The sequence below is a fragment of the Acipenser ruthenus genome, chromosome 1, assembly GCF_902713425.1.
Source record: "Acipenser ruthenus chromosome 1, fAciRut3.2 maternal haplotype, whole genome shotgun sequence".
Lineage (NCBI taxonomy): Eukaryota > Metazoa > Chordata > Actinopteri > Acipenseriformes > Acipenseridae > Acipenser > Acipenser ruthenus.
In genome coordinates this window covers 18,000,137-18,021,619 of record NC_081189.1, presented here as the reverse complement: position 1 = coordinate 18,021,619, position 21,483 = coordinate 18,000,137, and the positions used below count along the sequence as shown (strand labels likewise).

Sequence of the window (21,483 nt, the reverse complement as noted above, 5' to 3'; positions counted from 1 at the left end):
GTTTGTTAAACAGAACCTTGTGAGCACTGGAAAATGAACAAAGAAGCTTGGTCACTGGCTCCAGCGTGGTTTGTTGGTTTGTCATCAAGGTATTCCTATTCCTAATGTAGTTAACAGTAATTGTCCAGCAGTACCTCACACTGTACATCACTGCTTTCTACTCCAATATAAATACCACTGCTCTCATTTAATTTCTATTTTTTTGTTTCTCATTACGAAGATTTTCCATAAGCACACCAAACACAGAGTCATTGAACAAAGTTGAGTCTGGACACAAATCACATAAATGGAAAAAAAAAAAAAACATGTGAACTGAGGCAGTATCCAGGGAACAACTTAAGAAATGAGACCAGAATGATTCAAAGCCTTAAGGGAAACTTCAACTGTTTAAAAAAAAAAGGGGGGGGGGGGGGAGGGGGCATTTTAAAGCCATGAAATTTGAGTTCAAGCTTCCCTCAAAGGTCTCTTAATTGCCTGTATATTCCCTGAGGTCAATCTGCCATGTACTTCCTTCCTACTCAGTCTTCCCTGCTGAGTACCACTGCAACGATACTGCCAAAACTAACACAATTTCACATTAACATCTCATTATTATTATTTTTTTACTTTGTAAACACTAACCGTAGTTTGACGACCAGCTGTAGAATGCCTCCTGCTTCTCTTTTTTGGATTTCCTGGCAAATCTAGCACTGCTTCAGAAAAAGTCTAACAATATTGGCTAAATATGAATGGTGCAGATTGTAAGAAGTGGACATGTTGACTCTAACTCCCACTGTGTTTTCATACTCTTTCAATATAGAAAATGGAGCGTTTGTCTGCTGAAGTGACATCTTCCAGTCATTTTCTCACACTGGATATTTGACTGAAACAAAGTATGTCCTTAGTGCATTCTTTAACTAACTACCCAGTTATATTGGTTATTTATTTTTAAATATATTTAAAATGAATTATAAATATAATATTCTAAAGAGTTAGTGCAATAACCCCCTAGGGGGTCCTTATAAAAGTTTACCACAGTATTTTGCAGTTTTCCCCCCATGATTCTCCCATGGTTATACTATGCATTTACAATAGTTTACCATGCTTATTAATATGATTTACAATACCTCCCTGTGCTTTACAATGCTTAGCTATGATTTAGCTTTCACTGTGCTTTATTAAACTTTATTATAGAACATGTTACCGTGCTTTCATTGTGTTTTATTACACTTTCCTATGCTTTTACTTTTATCTTAACATGAAGGGGTCTGAACCGACCCCCCCAGCCAGAGTGACAGCAGCCATATTGAAACACTCTGAAAATGTACCTGTGGAGCCGGAGCAGTCAGAGAGCGCTGTGAGCAGTTTTAACTCTTACTATCCAATTACAATGCGTCATCTTAACAAATAAACACGCGCTGGGTGCATGCTCAGGGCGCCTGCATGGAATTTTTCCTTTAGTTTTTTTTTTTATGCACTTATTTCACAAAAGTGTTTGGAAGAATAGAAAATGTTGAAGGAATGTTGCTATAATACAAGTAACTTTATATAATGTTTGCAACAATAGTTTCTTGCTCAATTCATATTGGACATTAACAGCTTAGAGTATAATTAAAGTAAGGAAACACCCCTATAATATGAGCACCAAAGCAAATTTCCCACACCTATATCTATATAACACAACACCTATGATTATAAATCTGGCTAATGGCAGAATCCCAAGCTATAGATCTACAGGTGCCTGTAAATCATGTGACCAGATTATGGGCTACAAATTCTTCCATTTGAACATACTGTAAAGGTTTGCACGCAACACATGATTACTCTTCTAAGTCACAATATGCAATTGCATCACAAGGGAAGGGGTTCCTGGAGACATCGGAAATCCAATACAACAGGTATATGTAAATGTGACTAAAAGAGTCAGACTGTAACAGAGCACAGTAGCCACTACAGTGTGTATCTACTCCAAAACACCTGAGGGTGGGTGATTGGGTGATATATACATACAAAATGCATTATGTGCTGAAACATATTGCATGGGTTGGAACACTTCTTTATGGGTTTGTCAAGGGCATTTTATAATTGTTAGCAAATGTATAAGGATGGAAAGCTCATCCTGGAACTGAGGCAAGGGCCTGGAGTCTTCCTATCAAGCCATGGTACTGTGTAGACTGCCTCTCATCCTGGAACTGAGGCAAGGGCCTGGAGTCTTCCTATCAAGCCATGGTACTGTGTAGACTGCCTCTCATCCTGGAACTGAGGCAAGGGCCTGGAGTCTTCCTATCAAGCCATGGTACTGTGTAGACTGCCTCTCATCCTGGAACTGAGGCAAGGGCCTGGAGTCTTCCTATCAAGCCATGGTACTGTGTAGACTGCCTCTCATCCTGGAACTGAGGCAAGGGCCTGGAGTCTTCCTATCAAGCCATGTTACTGTGTAGGCTGCCTCTCATCCTGGAACTGAGGCAAGGGCCTGGAGTCTTCCTATCAAGCCATGTTTCTGTGTAGACTGCCTCTCATCCTGGAACTGAGGCAAGGGCTTTGTCAGTGAGACATGGCCCGGGAAGTTAAACACAATATGAATTAACAAACACATAAGCAGAATTATTAAACAAATAAGATTGTTTATTGTATTTCTGAATGGTGCTACTACAATGTAATAAATTAGTCTTCTGTTAACTTGCTAACAAATCTTAATACAGTAGCAAAACTGGCACTGTAGGCTGAAAACTGGGACAATCTTAAGTACACCTTGTTGAACACTGCCACTGAGTGCATTTCAAATCCTGGGTCTTTCCCGTGCTGCCAGTGGATTTTGTTTCTGATGGTCCCAGGTCACTGTCTGTTGTCCAGAGCCATGATTTCATTTTCATTTCCATATTCAGTGGTTTTGAAATCCCATTTACAAAGATGTCCTGGCTAGACAACAATAACACACACAAAAATCAACAAGGCTCATGAATTATTAGCTTAGATAATTTGCTTATACTATTACTAAACTCTCGGGCATTGAAAAGAATGAGTATCTAGCTGTAGACTGATTGAAAAATGATTCAAGTTCATATGAATAACAAAAAATATCTTGCCAAGCCCTGCTCTACCTCAAGGTCCTGCTCTGTTTCATGATTTAAGTGCACTGGAGCATCACGTGTGTAATACAGTACAAGTTACACACTCTTAAGGCACAGTTTCTTTTTTGGTATTGGGCCTTTTGATGTATAACAACAGGTGGGAACACTACATTTAATGGGAAACTGTATTAGCAGAGCTCTGATTCAATACAATGCAATTCACGTTTCTATAGTGCCTTACACCCCAAGGATCCCAAAGCGCTAAACACAAAAAAAAAAAAAAAATACAAATGAAAATGAAAAACAGTCATATACAAAATTTAATTATATTTAGATTTAAAAAGTATCAAAAAAATGTGGTTTTATTATAGAATGAGAAAAAACTAAGATAAAAAGCAGGTTTGTAAAAATGAAAAAATGAAAAAAAAACCGGAATAAAATCGGAATAAAAAAATAAAATATACAGTTTAATTGTAAAATTATACTCAGATAAAAAGCTTACATTTAAAAATAATAAAAATAAGTTTTTTTTACTACAATATACCAGTACGTCAATGATGTTTGCTAAATAATCCCTCAATTGTTTAGTATACTTCCCCTTACTTAACCAGACCTTTTTCCAGTGCAGCTTGTTAACATTCCTCTGGGGCAGTTATTACATACCTCCCCCCTCTTTGAAACCTGTATGCAGTTTACAGGTTATGCTCTGAGGAAATGGAAATGTTGTAAAAGGTGAATCGTGAGATGGGTGGATTGTGTGCAATCACACTTACTTACGGATCAAACCCCCCACTCAGTGAGTGCAGGCTGTTTTTGAAAACATGCAATATGTGTGATGATAACGATAATGAATAACAACGCATTGGTACAGGTAAGAAGAGCTTTAAATATGATTCGCCGTATTCGTTTGCGACGCATATCAAAACACGGGTTAATCGTCATGACTCATGTTTGTTCTGTAGTGTTACTTCCATTTGAAGAGCATTGAAGGGGGAAGCGAAAAATAATTATTCGCAGCTGTGGAGAACTAATGCCAGTTAAACTTTCCAGGACAATATATCGACGTCAAGAAGAAAATAATTTTGAATGACCTGAAGTACAACCCAACTTAAAGCGTTGTTTTGGTAAGTTTATCAAAAAAAAAAAATCTATATCCATGATTTGTTTTGTTTAATATAATTAAATATCTTTTTTTGTATTCAATAATCTGTAAAACAAAATAAAAAACAGTTGTTTAATAAACTGGTCAGGTCTGGTAGTTTCCACACAGGGTGACATTATGAAGTAAGTTATATCATTTGAGAAATGTAAACACTAGTATTTTACTAGTCAAGAAGGTTTGCTGATAAAGCACACGGCTTAACTACGAATTAATGGAATTAACAGTGAAGAATACGGTTTTAAAATTATTATTTTAATGCCCGTTTAAAATGACTGCAAGTCACTGCAGCGTTAATTTGCTTCATAAATAAGTCATAGCTCTTTGTTTTTAATGATTCTTGATTTGGACTTGTGTGTTACCATACCTCAAGTTACCACGATTTTAAATGCAATAATAAAAATAAAAAAGTCATTTTATAGGTAATGTATTAAAAATGTACTTTGCGGCAGTAAATGTACAAAGCCACGCTGCAAAAAAAGACTCGTATGGTAGAGACTTAATAACGTAATACTGTATTTGCAGAGTACAATGCTCAACCTGTGGTAACCATAGCGTTGATGTATGTGATGGCTGACATTGAGGCCATGTGACTTGCATTGAGTTATTTTTCTTTGATTTTTGGTCTTATATCAGTATTCTATTTTTTTTATTTTTCAATTAAGTCCCCTCTCCTGTGTTTGTCTAGTAATAATAATAATAATAATTTGAAGCCAAGTTGTTTTAACCTCTGGCTATATCCATGATATAAACTATTCCATAGCAGGTGACATGCCTCTAACATCTGCGGTGCTTTCTTTTGTTCACACAAAAAAAAAATTCTGTATTTTACCATGTATGCTTTTGAAATGTTTTTTTTATGTTTATTTAGATAATGTAATGAAGAACACATTTATAAACCAGTATATCTATAAATTCTCTTTGCTGCATTTCTGAATTTCGCAGGTAGTTCATTTTACAAGCACATTGTAGGAATATCTTATTCCAAGAATAGCATGTTTTTTCCTTATTTATTTATTTTTGCTTGTGTTTGTAGTAACAGAAAATGTTTTTTTTTGTTGTTGTTTTTAAAAAGCAGCATCAATTGTCTTGCTATAAACATATGAGTTTACATCTGAATGCTGTGGGTGGGGAAATTCTGCCGCATTTGTCATGTAGGTGGACTTTACAGTTTAAACTGATTAACATTCTCTTATCTGAAAGTTTAAACATTTCTAGGAAAAAAGTTCCATGATGTTGTCATTACTGAACTTCCTTGTGTGATGTCACCTGTGTGTTTTGGTCAGTAATTCCTGTTTCAAATAGACATTAGTCATTTTTAGGTTCTTTCACAAACTCCAATGGGGGTTAGGAATTGAAAATGGAATTGGAATTTAAAAAAAAACAGGAATGGACCCCAAACCTGCTCCTAATACTGACTCCTGATCGTAGATTTTGTGTTTGTAATAAATAATGGGACTTAATGAAAATAGCCTGCTTTGGAGTTCTATTGCTGCTGTATACAAAGCCTTGCATTTAATAATTAAATACAATAAAGGTAAACTTCATATAAAAACCATTTGCAATTGCATATGCTGTATATATTATAGATTGCTCAGGATTGTGTATTCCACGACACATCACAGAGAAATCCTATTCATGACATCAACCATGCCACTTTACCGTGATGTGTTCGCCATATCGGCATGGTTGATGTCCTCTGCTTTAAAAAATCATACCTGAGGCACCTCTAGGAATTCCATTAAACTGCAAAGTCCATTCAAAATGGTGACATAACAATCGTCTTTGTAGCTTAGCCACTGACCGGTATTCTCTTCATCAACCTTTTCCCTTTCCAGTGAAACTCTCAAAGAACTAAATAAAGGTAAAATGATTAGAAAACAAATCTAGCTGGGTTTGTAAGTTGTGTGTTAATTATAAAGCAGTATATAATAGAGTTGTAGGACGGTGAATGTTGGTGTATGGGTAATATTGACATTAGTTAAACGGACCTCAGCTTTCAGCCACAGCCCCTTCACTTCTGCTTGTGCCCATATTTCGACAAACACAAATGTTCACCACCCTAGAACCCTATAGCACAATACTGTATAGCAGGGCTGTCAACGGATGGCTCTGGTGAAGGCCGGACATTCAGTAGTTTTTGGTTGAAGCAAGTCAAAGTACAAAAACAAATGTGTAGGCTAGTGTTTAAATATGTAACCTGTTCATTCACACACACAAAAAACCCTGAAGCGGTGTGTAGTCCACTTAAACTTTTCTTTTTCTTTGTGACTTTTTTGTGGTGTTTGTTTTTGCTTTTCATGTCCATGGTTGGACAGTCTGGTTTGGTAAGCTTCATCCAGTGCCTGTACTGCTAGCAGGAAGAACATCTAATCATTAGTTGACTTGATGAATAACGATTTATCCTGAAAAGAAGTACCTATATCGCAGGCTTTGTATTTGAGAAATAAAAATAAGATCTCTTTGTTAGGGATTAACTCCTTCAGCACAATGTAGGCTACATATACAGAAATAACCCCCTGCGAGAAACCTGGCTTTAAAAAATAACTAAATAAATAAATAAAATTCGAAATGGGTCTAGGTCTGCTGTGTTGAATAGAGTTGTCTTTCCTTGACTTATGCACAGTTTTGCAGTGTTGAAAAAGTTGAGATGGCTCCACTTTAATTATGAGTGTTTCCTTGCAGGATTGAAACAACCTTCATGAGGATATAATTACAAGCTACAAATGAAGCTGTAGAGTTACAGCCTTCAGTTCCTGCCGTTATTTCCCAGCGTGCTGAGTAAAGTGTCTACTGTGGGTCCTTGCTGTGTTTTTAGAAGACTTTGAAGCAAGCTTGAGCTGCGTGACTTTCGCCATGTTGGAGCAGATTTTGGCCGATATGTACATTGAGCCTGAACTCTTGGCTGAGCTAAATGAAGAACAAAAACAGATCCTCTTCTTTAAAATGAGGGAAGAGCAAGTTCGGAGATGGAAGGAAAAAGAGGCGTTGCTGGAGAAAGAGCAGTCGCTGGAGAAGAAATCAAAGAAAGGTAAGACCTGGATCTTAAACACTGAGTTGATAAAACATGTATAGTATTTAGTGGCTGCATATGTGAAACGCTGGTTCCATTTAAAATTATTTTCTTTTTTGTGAAGACATGAGCTCCAAGGATCCCATTGGTACACCAAGTACACAATAAAAAATACATACTGCTCTATATGCCAGATTCATATTAATCTTCCATTTTTAGTAAAAGCTTTTTGCATATCTTGTTCAACTGTGTGCACAAACTAAACTTAGTTTAGCATCATTTAGAATGACACTAGCAAGTATAGACTTCCTAAAACATTGTAGCTGACACCTTGATCAACTGCGAGGCTAGGTTACTTAGGCACTCTCAATTAAACTGCATCAATATTTATAAAACGGTCTGTTCCAAAATTCTGCCTAATGAAGAAAAATTGTGTTCAGGGTGGAATGACCTCCTCTTGGGTACCGTGTGTCAAATAACCAGCCTAATAAAATATTTCCATAAATCTTATCTGTTCTGCACTTTCATTCTCTGTGTCTTCTGGGTAAAACCATGCCACTTTTAGCCATTAGCTGGTTGTTTAATCACAGGAAAAAAATATGTTGATAGAGCTGAGGAAAGTGCATTCAACTTAAATTTCTAAGCTGATAGTCCAATTATCAGAAGTCTTAACATGCATTGATTTATGTTGCAGCCAATGAAAAGTCAGTGAAGTGGCTGCTGGGTTCAGACAGTGATGTGTGGGTCTGGGTAATGGGAGAACACCTTCAAGACAAAACTTACGACCAGATCTGTGATGACATCATGGCAGAGAGAGCACGCCAGCAAGCACAGCGAGAGGCAGAGGAGATCAGGTACCAGCTCACTCGCAGTGCTTCACCTTGTGCTCTGCCGTTATCCAATTCTTTTGATATCTTTTTCTTCAGTTTTTTTATTTATATAAAGTAATTGAACCCTATTTTAAAAAGAGTGCAAAAAACTTAATCAGAGAGGAATACATTCATTTGAATTGTATAAAAGGTTGAGAAAGTAGCCCAGGTCATTCTCATCTGGTATTTAGTGTGCAGCTTGTCAGTTCTGCTGTACCTGACACAGTCTCTTGTGTGAAACAAAAACAATTTCATTTCCAAATATTTGACTTGCAGTTTATATGTTTGGTTTTGTGTGAACAGGTAGCTTAAAATATGTATTATTGTCAAGGCCTGTCAATAATCCTCACAAATGTTCAATATGCGAGTGTAGTCTATTTATGTTCACATATTATGCTGATTCATAAAGTAAACTCTACAGCTTTGGGGAAATGTTTTGCATCACCTAGAATTTTAGGATTGATAAATCATTAAAAAAAAAAAAAAAAAAATGTGAACATAATTTTTAAATCTTTTATTTAACATCATGTAATCAAAGAAACAAAATGATATTGCAAAAGTGTACCAGAAGCCGTAATAGTAGTACATTATTTCATGTTAGATTTTGAAAATGTCAAATCTTTTGTAATTTGTCAGTTTTTCGTTAAATATATGGGAAACTGCAAAGCTGTTAGTAATTCAATATGCTAACGTAACATTATTGAGGAGGTTTCATTCGACTTTATGAAGCAAACGTAGTTAATTCTATAGGGTGATGAAAAAAATCTTGGCAATTCAATGTGGGGATCATGACTGCTTGTATGGGTATGGTGAGAGGTGATTATGGACCATTTGGCCGCTGGTCCTGCCTGTTCGGGGGAGAAGCAGCCACCACCCTGTGAAAGAGGAACTGATCTGATGATGCCAGGACCAGCGGGGTGGACCGTGATGAAGCTTAAGTGCACTTAAGTACAGGAATAAACAAAATAAATGAATACAATATACCAGCCCCCTACTCTATTGACTCATGGCTAGTTGAGTAACAGCTCGGTCTTCTGGAGCAGTTCTAATATACCGTATTACAGCACTTGAAGATGGCGTTGTGGGCGCAACAGATCAAAGGAATCTTATGGTAGTGAATGGACTCCTTGTTGAAGACAGTCTGCTTTACTAGGATTGGGTGAGGACTTTTGAATTCTACATAATAATAAAGATGCTTGCGGTAGTCCGGTGATAGGCGGCCAGTTGATTCTGTTTAGTCTTAGGTTGAATTGGATGCCTGGTATGTTTTGATTGTAGATAGCTGGAGGTGCAGTTTTCATGACAGTGTGTGATGAAGACCAGGAACTGATCGGAAGACTCGTGTGGCAGGATAGATGGTAAATTGAATAGGAGTGAAGATAGGGTTTCCAACCTGGAGTTTACTGGCTGAAGAGAGGAGATGGCTGGGAAGGTAATTTATAGGATTGGCTCTGGAAGTCTGGAAGTGGTAGGCTGACTAGATCGTTGATCGGGGCCAGTTTCTTGAAGCGTTGTTGCTTCTTACGTGAGGTAGTTCAGAGACGACATACAATATGACGGCTCTGTTACGGTATAGGCAATTCGCACAGACCAAAGTGCCGCATCAGTGCCGTCATAACTCACCTGTGTGAAAGGGGTTACTAGAGCAATCATTCAATAATTCCAATAGCTGTAGACCAGTGTTTGTTGTTAAGTAAACATGACCTCACTATGAACCTCTGTCAGCTACCAGATAACAGAAAGGCTTCAAAGAGCAAGAACTCTGCTATTTTTTTTACTTTGTGAGCTTCTGCTTTCTTTCCTTCTTTCTGTGAATTTTAAAGGGATAATTAACAAGCCTTTGAAAACTATTATCCAGTAACCACTTAATTTAATATCCATTGTAGTAGGAGCTTTGAAAATATGGGCTTATATGGTTTCTATTGATGAATCACAAAAATAATACAGTGCAGTGTGGATACTGGATAACCCCCTCCCCTCGCACTGGTTTTGAAAGAGTGTTTTAAGTTAATGGTATTTAATAGTACTGTACAGGTAGCTCAGAACTGATGCACGATGTGAATGCTGTGCTGCTGTGTTGTTCTATTGATCTGAAATACCGACAGAGTAATTCTGTGAGATTATATGGCATCTAGTCCAGGGGACCTTCAGTCAGGTTATTTTATTGCTTGTACAATGGCGCCCACCCGTTTTACATAGGTTTAGAGAACCGCTTATCCACGTGTGATAAAACCTTTAAACCAACATCCTTTACCAGAGTGAGAGCATCAGAACCTGGGATCTGTATAGAAACCTGCCTATACATATATCACGTTTACATTATCACATGCACACATTTTATATGTAGCTCATGGTTAAATTGGGTTTTCATTGTACTATATAGCTATCATGTATAATACTAACATACTTTTAGGTTTGCAGTTGAAGCCATTGAGTACTATAGCATTATAATATGCATGTCGTTCTGGAGGTTCAGGGGAGTGGTTTGGTTACATATTTACCAGACTTCTATTTACAGTAGGTGGCAGCTTATCAGATTAAGGCACTCCCTCTAAAATTTGCTGTCTAATTTCCCACCTCTGCTAACCAAGCTCAAAGCATGTACAGCGGCAAACCTGTTCTTCATTTTTTAGGTACCATAAATATGTAACCTATGTACAGTATTTATGTATTATGAGATTATGATGCCCCTCCTTGGTACAGTATGTGTGTGTTTTTTAGTTTCTGTATTGTACATTAACCCTGCAAATCTGATAGCTTTGCCGACCTTGTCCTTAGTACTGTACATTTTGAAATTGCAAAATAATGTGATCACTGTAGACGTCAATCAGCTAAAATTTCAGTTTCTCGGTTTCAAATACACGTTTAGTTTTTTCATAAATAGCAAAGACAATGGCTTCCATTTCGCATCCCCATTTCAGCATATTAATGGAATTACCTTTTTGTTTTCTTAATTTCTTAAACCACCTAGTTCCCCCCTTGATAACCTCGCACAGATGGAGTCATTTTGGCTAAAGCATTTGTAGATAATTTGTAGATGACAATATTTTGTGTGCCCACCTACAGCCAGTGATATTATCCAACATGTGTGCGAGATAGACAGTAAGAGTAGATTACAGGTAGCCCTTACTACAAAAAGTGTGACTGAGAAAGTGTTGAAACAAACGTTTATCAGTTCCATACTGTTTGTTTATATATGTAAGTGTTTGTATTGTGTAAGGTTGGGCTTTTTTAAACCCTTGATGCCATGTCATGTATTGGTGAGTGAATCTGCAGATTTGTTATGTACACAGACAGCAAGCACTACCTGTATTTAAACATTGCTCAGGGCTCTTTGTTAGTTAAAGTGGTCTCGCATGCTTACGACTCTAACTCATCTGTCCAGTTAATTCCAGACAATTTCAATAGGCAATAAAACAGATCAACTGCATCAACACAGGTTACCAGATTACCTTCCTGTATCTAAATTATTTTGGTCAGTTCCCTTCTGCAGTACTGTATGTATCCATTCACATTATATCAAGAGCTCTTAATTTGCATTATTTAGTACAGTATCTCTGATTTCCTCATACATAATAAACATGAACATGGCTTTTAACGTTTTAAAAATGTTTGCAGTCGTTTCACCATCTTCAGATTTCCCTGTTTATTTTACTTGTACAGTAGAGACACTTAAATCATGAAAAGCAGCATTCTGCATACCCGGACTGGAGTGAAGCAACCTTCCTTTTTTAGGAACTTTAGGCATGCCAGGTTGCCTAGAGCTCTTTGGGCTGAGTTCATTACGAGATTGTTTAATATGTAAGATATGATTTATTGGAAAAAGATGAACTTAAATGTGTACCAATCTTTTTAAAAGGTAAGATCTCGAACGCTTTTTAAATGTACCACCTAATTGTAAAATAAGTGTGTTGTGTTGTAAAGTAATTTGGGGAGTCTACACGTATTTATGGAATATTGAATCCACTTTTCACTTTTTTTTAAGGAAAAGGAATGAGGAGGAGCTGGTTAAAAGATTTTCCAATGCACTGTCCCTGGAGCCCCAGATTGACAGCTCTCTAGACAGCTGGAAGAAGAAGGCTATTGAGGAAGAGCAAGCCAGACTAACTGAGGCTGCTGAACAGAAGAGAACCGAGTTGGAATTAAAGGTGAACCACATACAGTACCTGGCTTAACAGTTAATGGAGTGATGATAACATGAAATTGTACAAAACTTAGTAGTTATATTATTAAAATGAATACATTCTGAATTATAAAAGCGGTAATTGGTGAAATATTTTAAACTATGCTTAATCCAGTGATATTTAAAAATAAACCACAAAAATAAAACTAGTCTTTACCTGACACCATTGTGTCAGGTAAAGACTAGTTACAGAATACAAACAAGAAATACCCTTACAAAAGGTTTTGTAAGGGCATTTGTTACTCCGTATGTGGTGAATGCAGCACACAGCGAGCTACTTTTTAGGAAACATATTTTAAGAAACATCTGGGGCTGTGGGAGATTCCATTCCAAGATTCCTCTTCTGATATTCTTATATTCTCTTATAAAAGTTGACCATGGTATTTTTGCAGTTGTATCATGCTTTTTCCGTGGTTATACTATGCTTTTACCCTGGTTTACCATGTTTATTAATGTGCTTTACTCTACTTTGCAATTCTGTACAATGCCTACTTGTGCTTTGTCATGTTCCAGCCTTATAAAGGTAGAGCTCAGAGGAACAGTATTCCAGGTGGTTTAAAAATGTTTTACTCATGCACTGGGCTTGAGTCAAATTAGCCGAAAAACCCAATAGACTTTGAGAGGGACAAAAAACCAGATACGACACTCATATTAGAATAACAGCTTCCTTCGGAGAAGCTATATTTAATTAAGAACATGCAACGCTTCTATTCAGAATGCATCTCAATCTTAAAAAACATTTTACAGTTTACAACAGAGTTTTATACTATTTGCGAATGTCATCCTATTTTCTTTAAGCTTTGCAAAAAAGAAGTGTTGAAAGTAGTTCCTACAGTGATTGTTTTAAAACGAAAATCCTATTTTTGAGAACTCAGTTCTTATAAGAAAAACTATCATGAAACACTGCTGTGTTATTCAGGCATACAAATCTAAACCACCTAGTACATGCATATTCTACTTCAACTCATCTATGACATCTATTTTTCAGGCAGTTAATGTTTTCTTCCCCTCTTCTTTGAGATGTAATTAATTCAGAGCAGGTAGGGCATGTCAAGTAGGTGAGGGTTTTTCAGGCAGAGTCTCGATTCTGGATTGAGCTGCAAAGGCTGGGTCCAGCAACTCAAGAGCTCAGGTCGAGATTGAGGACAAATTGATATGGTTTGACTACAGGTATTTAAGGCCTTTTTCAAATGCCAACCCATTGTGCTTGATGTCACCACAACCCCCCTGCTTATGTGGTTACAGTGTATTTGAGAACTAGCAAACTCACTAAGGGGTAGATGCACTAAAGTGTTGCGCCTGTCGCAATAGTCACAAACCAGTTGCAAACGAGTTGGAAGTCCAGGTTGAAATGTTCTAAACTTGCACAATGCTGTTAGCGACTTCTTTAACAGAATGCTTTGTGGCAGTGTTTTTTCTTTGCTGTTCATGAATATGCAATTATGGGCATTCCTGCATAAATTTGCAAAAAGGGGACCGATATAGTGCAAATGAGGGTTCTCAAATATTATAATGAGATGTACTATAGCTGCCAGCAATTGCGACACTTACAATTGCATCAATTTGTTAAGAACTTTTAAAGCATGTTTTAAACAGTTGCAATTGTTGCTGGCATTTTCCAGTCCGCTTTTTCTCATGCGTTGCCAGTTGTGCTCAATGTATTTGAGACATTTTAAGTCAGTGCAATAGACTGCACACATGTGCCACTAACCCATCCAGCTCATTCTGAGCATCTGTATACGACCATAATCTATTGTGTGTTAATTGTCTAGGCTACTAAGTAGGCCAAGTAATAAAAAAACCCTAAAATCATTTAGTTTCAATTTAAAATAATCTTTTATTCGCATTGTACACCAATGTGTACAATGCAGGAGCATGATTTATTTTGTGTTACCAGTAGGCTAAAGTAAAAAGAAAGTGTGCTAGGTATTCATTTGATTGTATTCAACATTTTAACTTTAATAATAATTAATTTCAGGAAGCTAGCTAGTTAAACATTCTGACCGGATCCTGTCTTAACACCTCCATTAAAAATATACTCCAGGATATTTCTTCAGACGCACATTACTAGACCACAAAGCTGGCCGTCAACTGGACCTCACCTTCTCCATGGCCTGCTACCCCTCCACCCTCTCTGTCACCCCTCTGGACCTCTCTGATCACTATTTCATTTCTTTTTTTCTATGTCTCTCCCCTCTCTCCCTACTGCACCTACCCCCACTGTCATCTCCCGCCGTAACCTCCGCTCTCTCTCCCCCTCTGTCCTTGCCTCCTTTTCCTTCTCCCAACTCTCTGTAGACTCTGCTACCTCCACCCTCTTCTCCTCCCTCTTCTACTCCCTCCGTCCCCTAACCTCCTGACCTGCCCCCCCCCCCCCCAACCCAACCCTGGCTCTTGTTGATGGTTATGTTACATACTGGTCTTGTTCATTTCAGATGAAGGAGGAAGAAGAGAGACGGCGACATGAGGAAGAACTGAAACGATTAGAGGAAGAGAGAACCCAGCAGATTTATATGGACCTCAAGGAAGTCCAACAAACCGTGCAGAAGAGAGAAGACAAGGAGTGGCAGGAGTCACGTAGGTGTCATTTGATATAACAAATACATGAATAGAATAGCAGGAATGTCTTCATGAGCAAATTAGTTGGGGTACAAAAATACAGCATTACAGTAAAAATCTGTGTTCCTTTATTTTTGTATGGAAAAGCTCCATAACGCAAAGCATGTAGTGGATAAAAAAAATATTAATAATAAAATGAAATTCCCATTGCCCCTAAGGGGACTGAAAATAGTTCTGTACTGTAATAGCACTCGTTTTGAAGTTCAGAAAGCTTATAGCACTCCTTGTCTTTGTGGTTAGTGAGGAAGTCTAAGGCAGCAGATGTGCGAAGGAGGTCTATTGCGAAACAAGCAAGAGATGACCACAAGCGTCACTCGCTGAAGGCTGTTGAACATGGTAGAGTGGCGGCCATGTCAAAGGCATTTGGTGGTGGAAAGCCTCTTCCACCAAAACCGAAGCCAAGAAATAACATCCAACGTGGTCACGTGACTGGAAGGTAAGAGCTGCGTCTCAGTCTACATAAGGGGTTGTGTGCAGAACGGGCTTGTGCATTACTACGATGATGGCCTTTTTCAAATTTACATTTACAATTTTGAAAATGTTGATGGCAAAATGTGCATAGCTTTTTCAAACCTCCTTGATGTCACTCACTTCACTTCAACAAAAATAAATAAATAAACACAAGCCTTACTGTTTATAAGGCCAGCTATGACACACGTTCAATGCTCTGTAGTCAAGCACCCTTGCTTTTCAATTCAAAACTATATTTTAATATGTTCTCCATTAATTCCGTAAGAGGAGGCTGTGTGGTCCAGTGGTTAAAGAAAGGGGCTTGTAACCAGGAGGTCCCCGGTTCAAATCCCACCTCAGCCACTGACTCATTGTGTGACCCTGAGCAAGTCACTTAACCTCCTTGTGCTCCGTCTTTCGGGTGAGACGTAGTTGTAAGTGACTCTGCAGCTGATGCATAGTTCACACACCCGAGTCTCTGTAAGTCGCCTTGGATAAAGGCGTCTGCTAAATAAACAAATAATAATAATAATAATAATTACCTGTCCAGGCCAATTACTTGGCAATGACCAATGAAAATCATAGTAACATTCATTGTAACGTTGCATAAAACTGACAACGTAACATGTGGATCCCAGTTGACTGTTTGGTACAGTCTTTCAGTCGGCTCTTCAGTGCACACTAGTTCATTGCAAATTAGCCCTTGTTTTCTTACAATTTGGTTTACATTCCCTAATGTTTTAACAGTGTGCACACAAGCTTTATCCCTCATTGAATCCTTATTTTCTCTTTGAACCTAAAAGGTATTCCCTTGACCAATAGGAGGTTGTTTATGGCATATGCAATTGCTGCTGTAGCAAAGCAAATTAACATTAAAATTATAATTAAAATGATAAAGATTTGTAATTTTTTTTCTTTCAAACTACTGTATAATCTAGTGTTGAATTTACATTGTGGTAAGCAGTGAACAGCCTTTTGTTCAGTATCATTTACATGTGGTTGTAACTGAAAAAATAATAACTATGTACTGTATAGTGAGTTTCAGTTTGGTTTGACATTGTTGGATTAGCTGCAGTGTTATAAATATTAATATTTCACAGCCTTGCTGAAACCTGAGATACGTGCATTGTTTGTCTTTCCACCTTGGTAGAAGATGTGTTAAAATGAAAACGGTTACCTTGTGCCTTTCCCAGCAAGCACCTGTTTGCTTGTGCTGATTACACCTGCTGCAGTCTAATCATTTCCTACGAGGTTAACGATTAGCCAAATAATATTTTCCCTGTTGTGATTTCCAGTAAGTCAGGACTCCAGAGGACACTCTCTACCTCGACCCGAGAGGTCATCATCAGGTGGTTTAAAGAAGAGCAGATCCCGCTTCGAGCTGGCTACGAAAAGCACACTGAGCGTCTTGCACCTTGGTTTCATGGTGAGCTGCATATATGTCTGCTTTTTGAGGTTGTCCTTGGTGCTGTTGAAGTGTCCTTCCTAACTCATCCCAGGCTTTCTCAGTGGGGTTTAAATAGGCTGAAACCATAAACGAAATTCATGACTTCAAGTCAAAATGTTTGTCATTGAATTTGAGTTTCTTTTAGTATTTTTAAATTCAGCATTGTTGAGTATATTATTACAGTAGCTATTGATAATAAGACAAAATTCAGTCAAACAATAATCCTGTCTGCAACATTTAACACACAATGGTTTTCAGATCAAACCAGTCTATTTATAAGGGGACCCTCGTGCCAGTCATGTCCATCCGTCTGGCTGTCTGTCATCACACTCTACATGATGAACAAGGTGACTGCCTTGATCGTTCCCAAACTCATACACTCCTAGCCTCCTCTAGATGTTTTGGATTGCATTTGGCTAAAATCTGATTCTTTTTATTTAAAAACCTTTAGCTTATTTCATTTATTTTGATTAAATAGATATTTTACACTGATTCCTGTGCAACCTCACTCCCTTAATACCAAGCAGGTATTAAGACCCCACCTGAGACCTGTGCTCCTTTTCTCCTGTATTTTGCACACAGCCCTCCTGTAGGTAGGGTCAGGTACTTTACTGAAACCTATTGAAAAGATTGCCCGTTGGTCTTTATCATTTACAAGTCTGTACAGTCTGAAATCGTTTACATCGACAGGAACTATTTTAAAAACGTGCAAGCAATACGAACTCTTAACATTTGCAGGCATTTTTATTAGATTATTCAATTTTAACCCACTGGTGTATCCTTGTATTTTCATATGAATTCACTGTAGTTCTGTCATGTTATGCTGATGTTGAGCCAGGACACCATTCATAACAAAAGACAGTTTTTTTTTTTTCCCCCAAATGATTTATTATCCTGGTTAAATAAACACTGGTTTATTATTGTTGACTATATTAACAACATTTTAGTTCCCTGTTTTAAAGTCCACAACTATGTACTGTACTGTACAACATTAGGAAACATATGTTATTCCTAAAAAGAAAAAAACACAAACATCTCTGCTCGTGGTTTTGTTGGTAAGAGTCATTTGCATGTTTTCCGTATCCCTTGTTTTAAGCTTCGTCAGGGTCCACCTTGCTGACCTACTGTAGCGTGGCAGTTTCCTTCTCCCCTTGAAACACAGGACAAGCCCAAATCAATAACATGGGTGAAAATTCCAATAGAGGTGCCCATGACTCGGATGTTAATCCCTGTCTGAGTGTGTGTGGAGAGAGTTCAGTACAGTTTTCCTTCTTTATAAACGTGTTTCAGACTTAAGCAGCAGACTTGTTTAAACTACTTATTTATTTGATAATTATTTAAAGCCTGTTTTGCGTAGGATTTGGGGTTTATTTTACAGTTCTGAGGACCGAGAGGGATCTCATTGGACAGGAATAGTCAGAAATGTTGCATTTAGCACCACATGAAACACATTCCTCATTCTGTTGAAGTTTGATAAAGAAATCAAGTAGGCCAACTGATGCGGGATTGTTTATGAAGATCTGAACTAGAATATGACATTTAGCTTTCAAAGTTATCTGGGTGGATAAGAAAGAGCAGAACAAATATATAATGCAGCCAGTGTCTGATATACAGTGTTCTGAATTGTACTCCACATTTAAGTAAACTTTTACTAGTGAATCCAATTGAAATATCAGGGATTTAACATGAGGTGTAAGTAGTACAGTAGTTGTGGTTTCTTAACAGTGTAATTCAGTTCTTCATACCTTATGTAATTGGGGATTTTTAATGTAACATAATGTTGTGCTTTAGATGCTCCTAATTAGGGGTCTACCTAAATCGCGATTTCGCGGAAATTGGGAAATTGAGGGGTGACGGCGAAATTCACCTCTTTTAGGGGCCAATGCATACCGGACAAGTACGGAGAGAGAAAAAAAAAAAAAAAAAAAACTGGTGTTAAATGCACACTGCAAGCGAACCAAACTACGTATCTTCCTTCTATAGACAGTCTTTTTGCCGTCCTGTGAGCATTGCACTTAGGCAAAACAAACAAACAAACAAACAAACAAACAAAAAACGTCTTTAAACAAATGACATTTACAAAAAAATACTCCAACACGGTTAACGTTCTTGTTTACTGTTCAATTGACAACTGTGACCTGTACTGACAAAGCAAAAAAAAGCCAGGTATATTTTGGCTGATGATCGTTTCAAGATATTTCCCAAAGAAACTGTACATGCAGATGGAGGTCATTGTTTTGCACATCTTGTAATGTGTCTTTGGAGAAAATGTGATCGATCGCTATATAGCCTCAGAATATAGCCACACATTAAACGAATGGCTACTACAGAGGCTGCTAAACGGAACGTAAAGTCAAACTGGAAAGTCAGCGCAGACAAAAAGTATTCCTTTCAGTTGTAGCCAAGTTAAATCAGTACTACAGGTACGATCTAGCACAGCCACCTCGCTTTAAACAACCTGCTGCTTACTTTTTAAACGCAGTTAGAATTTGAGACCCAAATAGGCACGTTTTCTTTGTTTTGACTCGGTACTGATAAAATAAATAAAGTATAACTTGACAAAGCTTTGCCTTACACTTCCAACCAATTCAGTGGATGCAGAACGTGCAGTCTCAATGTATGGGCAAGTCCACACCAGACAAAGAATGTCGGCAGCAACTGCTGGGGGATGTTGCATACTTGCCTTTAACAAATGACAGCACTCTGTTTTAGTAAGGAAGCAAGTACCACTATTTGTAGGCTTTTATAGTGCTCTGAAATATTGTCTACTGAAGTTTATTTAATGTTTAAACAGGTCAGCGAAATTCTAATTTTATTCCATAACCTACCCGCGAAAAATATGTACATTTACTGCGATTTTAAGTAGACCCCTACTTATAATTATGGATCAAATGTGAGGACTTCTAGTCCAGTCTAAATTTTATAAACACTTTTCCATTCCCAGACATTCTTTCTGAAACCCCAGGTGTTTGGTAAATTACTTCATATGGTTAGAAAAGCTTAAAAATTTTTTTTTTACATTTTCAGCCTTTGTTTTAAATAATTATTTTTTTCCTGATTTCTTAAGGCATCATATCGAGAGAGGAGGCAGAGGATCTGCTCAGCTCAAAGGGGCAAGGATCCTTTCTGATCCGAGTCAGTGAGAAGATTATGGGCTACGTGCTTTCCTACCGATGCCAAGACAGTTTCAAACATTTTCTCATCGATGCCTCTGAGGATTCCTACTGTTTTCTTGGCGTCGAGCAGCTGGTGCATTCAACGCTATCTGATCTTGTTGAGTATCACAAGGTAACCTCCTCTTGTTTCTGTGTGCACCAGTATTTGAAGTTTGTTTTATGGAACATGCAGCAAATTCATGATTTGTTTTTAGCTTGTGTACTCACAGCAGGCCATCCATATTTTGGTGACAAGAGCATGGACCTTCTCTTTTACATCGTAAAACCATTTTCCAGATATCAATCTAGGAAATAGTACCTATGTATGTTGCTCATTTAGAGAATCACTTATACAACTGCAATAAAATGCTATAGCTTTTAAGAGTATAGGAACCTGTCTTGTCTATATACATGTAGAAAAGTTGATTATTGAAAGCGGTAGCTCTTATTTTGTAAGTGCGTCTAACCAGATTCGTTGGTAAATTGTGTAACATATTTCTTTCTTCCAACAGGTGGAGCCAATTACTATGATGGGAAGAGAACAGCTTCTTGAACCCTGTGGACAGACGGGCAATTGCCTGGATTACTTTGATCTTTTTCAATGACAGAGATTGCTAAAACATGCCATGAGGGATTAAGGTCAAATCACTGGCTGCTGTGGTTTTAGAATGTTGTACTTGTGGTCATACACTTCTCTACTAAAGTAACACACCTGAACTTATAAAGTAATCTTTTACCTGGATGCAAAGGCTAGAGGTAAACAATTGTATTCACTGTCTTCAAAAGATGGGTTAGTGGCTTTTTATGGAGTCAGTGATGGAAATAAGCCTCCTATTGCATAGTTGTTTCACCCATTCCAGGTTTTACTATGAGCTTGGTTAGCCACAGTGTATAGGTAACAAGCTCAGGTGTGTCTTACTAACATAATAAAACCAAAAATGGATTAAACTACTACTATCCATCCCTGTTATTGTATGATTTGCTACTATTTTGTTTTTAAACAGCAAACTAAAAAAAGTTGTACTGTGCACACCAATATTATTGTTGTCCATACATTTTTTTTTAAAATATACATATACAGTAACAAAAAATAATAATAATTAACCTGTTAAGGCCTTAGTAGTAGAATGATGATTTATTCTGTAGTTCTGAAGTATCGCAGCCAAGTAAGCTATCTGTATACACAGGTTTCATTTTACTTTAATCGCTTCAATGTCTTACAGACAGTGCGTGTTAGTGTTATTTTTATGTCAATGCTGTTTTCTACTAAAGAAAGTTTAGTGGTGAATACCTATTTCAATATCAGTTTTGTGATTATGGCCAGGGTGAATCAAACACAGTTTTATAAAAAATAGGCAATTTATTGTGTACATAATGTATGGTAAGAAAAAAGCATGTGTCTGAACAAACTTGACTGGACTAAAGAAAAAGTGAAATAGATGTGTGATTAAATGAGTAAATGTTTTTAATATATCATTTAATAAAGATGTGAATACAATTGTATGACTTTTCATTAAAAGAAAGGCACACAACTGTTC

General features: G+C 37.4%; 1 protein-coding gene across 8 annotated transcripts; it reads left to right on the top strand.

Annotated features, from left to right (window-relative positions):
- Positions 1 to 3,687: 3,687 nt before the first annotated feature.
- Positions 3,688 to 21,443, top strand: LOC117409602 (SH2 domain-containing protein 4A). 8 transcript variants are annotated; one of them, XM_059012859.1, is made up of 11 exons: positions 3,688 to 3,921; positions 4,101 to 4,174; positions 5,288 to 5,363; positions 6,895 to 7,240; positions 7,917 to 8,076; positions 12,077 to 12,239; positions 14,710 to 14,851; positions 15,134 to 15,329; positions 16,639 to 16,769; positions 19,858 to 20,078; positions 20,458 to 21,443. In XM_059012859.1, the coding sequence occupies exons 4-11, from the start codon at positions 7,066 to 7,068 to the stop codon at positions 20,548 to 20,550; spliced, it is 1,281 nt and encodes a 426-aa protein (XP_058868842.1). In that variant the 5' UTR covers positions 3,688 to 3,921; positions 4,101 to 4,174; positions 5,288 to 5,363; positions 6,895 to 7,065; the 3' UTR covers positions 20,551 to 21,443. The 8 variants fall into 8 exon arrangements, with proteins under 8 accessions (XP_058868842.1, XP_058868834.1, XP_058868823.1 ...); XM_059012851.1 differs by having other exon boundaries at positions 5,285 to 5,363; XM_059012840.1 differs by having other exon boundaries at positions 4,013 to 4,174.
- The last annotated feature ends 40 nt before the right edge of the window (positions 21,444 to 21,483 follow it).